This window comes from Anneissia japonica, unplaced genomic scaffold (assembly GCF_011630105.1).
Source record: "Anneissia japonica isolate Jap-2015-1 unplaced genomic scaffold, ASM1163010v1 scaffold7731_len1735946_cov199, whole genome shotgun sequence".
In the NCBI taxonomy this organism is placed as follows: Eukaryota; Metazoa; Echinodermata; class Crinoidea; order Comatulida; family Comatulidae; genus Anneissia; species Anneissia japonica.
Genome location: NW_022758997.1, coordinates 1,005,826 through 1,013,348, shown reverse-complemented (window position 1 = coordinate 1,013,348; position 7,523 = coordinate 1,005,826). Strand labels below are relative to the sequence as shown.

At 34.9% G+C, this 7,523-nt stretch overlaps 1 protein-coding gene across 1 annotated transcript; it reads right to left on the bottom strand.

Moving 5' to 3' along the window:
• Positions 1–23: 23 nt before the first annotated feature.
• Positions 24–7,021, bottom strand: LOC117125499 (protein phosphatase 1 regulatory subunit 12A-like). The gene is made up of 8 exons (XM_033272003.1): positions 6,649–7,021; positions 6,100–6,225; positions 5,547–5,695; positions 4,886–4,996; positions 4,141–4,320; positions 3,642–3,797; positions 2,436–2,856; positions 24–1,786 (listed from the first exon to the last, which is right to left on the bottom strand). Exons 1-8 carry the CDS (start codon positions 7,019–7,021, stop codon positions 861–863), a joined length of 2,442 nt encoding a protein of 813 aa, XP_033127894.1. The 3' UTR covers positions 24–860.
• Positions 7,022–7,523: the final 502 nt, after the last annotated feature.

Below are 7,523 nucleotides of genomic sequence, written 5' to 3'. Positions count from 1 at the left end.
AATAATTATACTTGAATCACAAATTATATTTGAATCATAAAAATTTTATTGTTTCAACTGTGACATAATGCTCGCAAACATGCCATTTGTAAAATTTGCAGGAATATGTACAGCAAATAGAATAGTTATTTACATTAAAATAATCAAGGTATAATGACAAGAAAATTTTACAAACAAATCTGCACAATATTTATCTGTACGATTGATAAATGTTAATTGTATTTTAGAGTAAAAAGAACTATTTTTGTACATAGCAGAAACAAATAATATAGTGTTCTTATGATTCCAACCTTAGGGTCTGTGACAAATACTTTAATGTTGCCATAGGTGTAATACTGTACTCATGTGGGCTATACTGTACTCACAATGGGTTAAAGACCTATGCTTCAGTATTGGCACCAATGTGTGTGTGGGTGTGTGTGTGTGTTGCGGAACAGTGCCCCCCCCCCCTTCCATCGGGAAGAGCTGGCCCTTCTATCTGGGGAGAAATATACAATTCGTCAGGAGAAAAAAAATCGACTACCCCACTGAGGACATCGGACACCCCATCAGCAAAATCCTGGCACTATATACTATTGTACAACATACTGCACAAGTAATTTCTATCATAGTTCATTTAATGTTCTTTGTTCTTGATTTTCTCAAAACACTCCATAAAAAAATTATATCCAGACACACACTGTGCCGACGGTGATCGGCCAACGCGATTCCATGGGGAATGCAATGTGACAAGGTGTGCATCAGATTGTTTTAAATGACGATATGTTCAGACTGCCATCAACAATTAGCAGATAGTGTCCTGTCATCGAACACTCACACAGAATGGTTTGGACTGTCAGCATATTTCATTTTTATTTTCCTCAAAAAAATGGTGGACTGAAAGTTGATCTTGTTCTTGATGGCACACCAGTCTTTGGTGGTGTTGGTATGGGACCTTGTTGATCTTTACAAAGAATGTTGTCTTTCATCTCTTCCTGGTTTTCATACTCAAAATCGGATGAGGATATTACGGTGTTGGTAGAGGCTTGTGAATCCGAACGATAGGTTGATGTCGCTGAGGCAGCTCTAGAGATTGAAGCCTCTGGGTCGGTGCGTGACAACATAGCTTGTGGCTTCACTCTCACTAGCAATGATGAAGAATCTTTTCTTCTATCTGGCGTTGATGTCAGATCTTTTTCATCTGCAGTTGATGTCAAGTCCCTTCCATCTGAGGTTAAACTTTCATTCAGTCCATCTGGAGTTAATCTAGAGTCCCTTACATATGAGGATGATCTGGAATTCCTTCCCTTTGAAAATGATCTTGAATTCCTCCCATCTGATGTTGAATTTCTTTCATCTCTAGGTGAAACATAATCATTTCTAATGTTTTGACCAGGTGTTTTTGAATTCTTCACAACAACATTGTCTCCAGAAATTGTTTCTGTGTCATATTTTACAGCAGAAGTGTTTTTACTGGCAACTTGCTCAGATGACTGCTTGGTATTCAAATTACCAGACACAGTATCTTCAGAAATGTCATATCTGGGAGATGATTCTGCAAGTTTTCCATTGTCAGTGTGGCCTAAGCTTGGATCAGGCACTGGTGTGCTTTCCTCATCATAAACCTCTGTGTTAGAGCAAGTTGGTGTGACAGAAAATGATTCCTGATGGTTTGACAGCGAAGTATTGCTTGGCAGAGATGCCGAGCTATTGGCTCTACTGGAGGACAAACTCTTGGACGTCACTCTGGGGTTTTTGATCAAATCTTGAATGATGCTTTCTGATAATGATGGTATGATTGCTGGAGCTGAAACAAATAATAAATCTCAATTAATAATAAAACAATAACTGATCCTAATTACTTTATTTATTATTAGTTTGTTTAATTCTTTATACTGGGTACCCAGTTCAGTAGTAACCGTCTGTTCTCCCAAAGGGCACAGTTATGCCTCAATAACAAAATCCCAAAATGCGACTTAGGGAGTGGAGTTTTCAGTTGTGAGAAAAAATCCTGCTATCCCAGGAACTGAACCTAGAAACCTGGGATTTGGGAGGAATCTTAATCATGAATCTATTTATCTCCACTTCTTGTTTTTTTTTATATATATATAAAAATATTACACAACAGATTCTGCTAATAATATTCACCTAATATTATAATTTATTAACTTGGTTACCATATTTTTCATCAAGCAGAATAATGTTGTATTGCATTTCATTATGCTCTTTTTCTTTTATCATCGTACTGTGTTTTAATAATATATCTTAATACTGTGTTTTAATAATATATCTTAATATTTTTACTGTCTTTTAATGTTTTTATAGTTTATCTTACTGTTCTAACATTACTTAATACTTATATTTATGTTTAATCGCTTAGCTTCAAAGCACATTTCTGTTATATTTATGTATAATAGACTGAATAAAATGAATAAAAAATGAATTGAATGTAATACCGTTTCCATTTGTCATACAATCCCAGGATGATGTTACTGAGTACTCCACCTCACTCTCCTCTTGAACTGTACTCAGCCGACTCCGGTTGTGACTCATCTCACTCTTGGCCTCTTCCAACAGCAGCTTAAGAACATCATTGGGTAACGCTGCTACCATGTTCTCATCTTCAGGCACAGGAGTAGACACTTGTAACGACACGGATGAGGTCTGGCTAAGGGTCCGGGGAGAAGAAGCATCTACTGTTGACTGAGTCTGTGAATTAAATCCATGGGGTGTTCTGGGAGAGGATACTGCTCCATGGGGTGTCCTGGGAGAGGATAATGCTATGGAATTTGTCTCGGATGTCGCACGTGAACTAACATCTGTGAATTCTTCGTAAAGTTCTGACAGTTGGGCCTTTGACATTCTTGGTGATATAATCTAAAAATGAATAATATTAATAAAATAATCGCACAGTTTCATCTGATTTAGTCGATCAGTTCTACAATCATTAATAATTATTTATATTATTAATAATTATTAATAGGAAAACCTTAGAAAGTTAACAAAGTTGTGTTATACACAGGCAGACTGACTGTTATTGTCTGTCATTAATTAATAATCCTCAATATTATTGTTATTAATAGGAAAACCTTAGGAAGTTAACAAAGTTGTGTTACACATGCTTGACTGACTGTTATTGTCTGTCATTAATTAAGAACAATAAATAATTCTAAATAAGTGAACTCATGTTTGAATGTACAAAAGCAAACACAAGGGTAACTTCACTCTTGGAACACACAAATAATAATTTCAAAAAAATTGATGATACACTTAGGAACATTCAACAACGATTTTTGATAAGTCAACTGACATTAAAATGTAAACATATACAGTTTTGATAATAAATGTCATAATAGAGGGAAAAAAGAACTGAAAATACATAAAAAGTGATTAAATTTAAGGTTATCAATGGGAAGTTTTATATAAAAAGTACAAAACTAATATACATATCATAATTGTGTAATGGAAAAGTATTGTAAATGTCACTGTGTTCTTTTCATGCAGAAGACTTTTATTAAAGCATGTTTTCATGAATTACTGTGTAAAACACCAGATCACTTCAGTTGGTGTACCCAACAGCATTGGCGACTAATTCCGTCATTAATAGATTAACATGGCAGATACTGTACATACTTTTTTTAATAAAACAAATATTACTTTACCTCCATTTCCACACGGTTCTGTAATTTCACCAACTCCTTCTCGATGTTCTTTAACTTTTCCTGCTGATTTCTCATATCTTGGTTTTCTTGCAGTACTTTTTCTCCTAACTCCATCACATCCAGAGATTCTCGAAGGTCACTGATGTGTGTCAGTGCCTGAAGAGCACAAGCACAATTGAAAATCATTGAAAACATACTGTATATATCTATAATAAATAAGGCCTTGAAAGCGGTGGTGTATCTCAGGGTATGTGGGGGGGGGGGGCGCATGCCACTCCTCAGAAAAGCTTATACCCCCAAACTCCCCAATTATAAACGTCAAAAAAAAAAAAAAATCATGCTCAAATAGTTAAAAAATCACCATATCACTGTATTTTGCAACCTACTGCCACCCTCACTTAATCGTACTTTACAATTTAGGAGTGCCCCTGGAAATATAATACATACAAATTATCTTTTTTTGAAAAACGATAACATTTTGAAAGACTGGTAAACATACTACAGAAGGATGGATGTTTATTTCTCTTGGCGTGCTACAAATTGATTCAAAGTCTTCTGCCGGCATCAATTCCTTTAGTTTTTCATCGATATCCTTTAGGGCCTGCATGTCAGTCTGGTCAGGATGGTACCCAATGCCTGGCACCGAATGTAATTGCAAGGTATGTAAATTCTCATCATTCTGAACATAAGAAAAGTGCATTGTCTATTCTAGTATAATTATTGTCATTTTTAAAAGATGGTTCATCAATATACAATTACATTTTTTTTTTCATTTCATTTCTTTAGGCACGAGCGCCAAGGATATACCAATCAGTGAACTTAATCACTATCCTACGTGGCATATCCATTAAACAACAGGGGACTGAATGGACCAGTACGGGGTAACCCCTTACTCTTCTCAAAGGATGTACTGGGTTCTTTAAAGTGCACACAAGCGAAATGCGTATACTGGGCTTATGGTTTAAAGTCCTTATCTGAGAAGACTTGTTCCACCACCGGAACCACTGGTGAGTGAACCGTTTGATCCAGCACCGATATTATAGCTGAAGGTTACAGTGATCCTGACTTAACTGCTCGGCCAATCAACTCAATTGATTAATTAATTACATTATAAGAATGATAATGATAATGACTAAAGAGATTCTGATTAAGATAATAATGAATATGATGAAATAACTGCTGACATCATATTGTTATTGATGGCTTTGATTCAGCTTTATTATTATATTCTTTATCATAATCACCTGTTTATTGTCATCGCCATCACCTAACATCTCTACATCTGCCAGCAGATCTTCAAGTCGACGCTTCTCATCATCCGTCATTGCGATAACGTTGCTGGCATCTGAGGCAAGCTGCAATGGAAATATCAACAACTTAATTCATGATCAATGCATTAAACACTGTGTGAAATTTTAGAAAGAAATACACCAGCCTTCTACTTGCTAAGTAAGATACCAATCAACTCCTATGAAAAGCACAAATCTACTTCAATCCAAGGCACCAATATACTTCTAGGCCCCACACAACTCCTGTCCTAGTAACACACAAGTCTACTCCTACCCAAGGTAAGGATCAATCATCTCCTATGCCTGTATTCCTGTCTACTCCTATTAAAATAAGGCACTCCTATCCAAGATAGACACTAGTATACTTCCATCCATATACACACCAATAAACTCATGTCCAAGTAAGGCACTCCTATCCACAAAAGGCATTAATTTACAATAATGAATTTATTGATGACAATTGCTGCAACTCATTCGAAACGTTGAGACATTCTCATCAAAACAACAGTTCTTTTCAGAATTCTCTATGTGGTGTATCGCCAGCATTTAATATATCACTACTTCACCATGCAATTTTTAAACAATAAAATTAATCTAAAATTAAAGACATATTTACCTGAATGTTTCTCTGAATGAAATTTGTCTCGTCTTTTGGATCTGCACAATTTTTCTTTGTCTTTTTTCCTTTCCTATCCTTGCTATTGTTTCTTTTCTTGTTGCTGCCGGAAGTTTGGCGACTATTTGTGGAGAACTTTCCTGTAGATGCTAAACAAAAAAATATGCAGTCTTAATTCTCCTCTTATTTATGATTAATAAAAAAAAAATATTTTTTTTAGATATACTGTTTATATTAATGAAAAATAATAAATTAAATAATCGAATTAACTATTCTGTTATTTCCATCCAATTACAAACAAGAAAACATTTTCCTCTCAAATGATTACATCAATTCATATACATTTTGCCCTTTGATGGCATGATGTAGAAATAAAATTATGTATTTAATTGAAAAATGAATAACAAGTCGTCTGTAAAAATTAGTAAAAACATTTGCCAACACTAAACTGAACTTAGCAAAGAAGTTTAGGGCTATTCATTAGTTAAAATATAACAATTAAAAAATATTTTTAAAATGTCATTGCATTTTAAACAGGAATCACATGGCCTACTTGATCTTGAAGTGCTAGCACCCTCACTAGTGGCATCTGAATACTGGGACTGGCCATCTTTGAGGTCAATAGGTTGTGTAGCAAACAAAGGTGAGAAACAGACTTCCTCCTCTTCAGTCAAGATCCCTACAAACGTGTAAATAAATAAATATACAATTGAGAAAGAGAAATTTGATGAAATATAGAGATTGATAAAATATAAAAGATTCTTTGATGGCATTTTAAATCTACAATCGGAAATGTCGCTGTATCATGAAATAAACAAAATTTGTCATGGTTTTTGCATACTACACTTAATGGACCATTCCACTTGGATAATGTTGCTAAGGTCCCATGTGTTTGTGAGACACGCTCATATTCCTTGCCCTACTCTGATTGGTCAGCCATTAAGTTTGATTGACACTTCAGAAAGGGCCATTGTTTGAAAAATATATATTCGGATCTGGTGGAACCATTTTAAAGGTCCAAAATAGAACTTTAAAGCATCATGTGTTTTATGTAATAGAATAATAAACAATTAAATAAATTTACACAAAATTAGTATCTTACCCTCATAGTGTTTTGGAGGTGGTTTGAGGGCCAGGAATTTGGTGGTGTTCTCCGCTGACTCTTTAGTCTCATCTCTGCCCTCTGGTTTTGCTCTTTCCAGTTCCTCCAGCAGCTTCTGTTCCAGAAGAAGTCTCTGTCGTTTCACGTCTTTCTCTTTCTTCACCTTCTTTGCTAGGATGCGATCTAGTTTCTGCATCTTCTCAATTGCCTCCTTCAACTTTGGGTCCATTAGAGTGTCATCTTCATCCCTATCCTCCTTCTCATCCTCATCGTGGTCTGTCTTTTCTTCCCTTACATCATTACCAATACCATTGATATTATATTTGCTTGATATTTTACCTGTTTTAGAGGAAGATAGACACAATATTGACATATCAGCAGGTTGTATATTTAATTCAATTTGAGTTTTTATTCTTTAAGTTTAAATAGTTTATATAATATGGTTAAGACTGAATGCAATGTGATGTTGCTTTTGGAAGAAAAACTGAATTATTTGAATAAATGAAAACAATTATTCATTTTTATTATGATGGAAGTTTGAGCTTATTTTGTTGCCAGTTACATGATATAAAATTAATGAACAGAACTTGATTAATAACCATATTATATTCTTTTTCTCTTTCTCTTCTCTCTTCATGTCTCTCAACTTATAGAATTATGGAATGAGTCGCAGAAGAAACAAGATGTGTATAAGAGACAGGGCCAAGGCTGCAGTAGGCCTATAAATATTATTTGTTAATAATATTCATAGTTTTGATGTTTTCATGCCCTTTTTCTTCCATATGGCAACAATGATAGCCACAACACCTCGCTCAATTAAATGCTCTCAGTGAAATGCGATGAGCTTGTCCCTTGTGGCTTTTGATGTTTCTAAA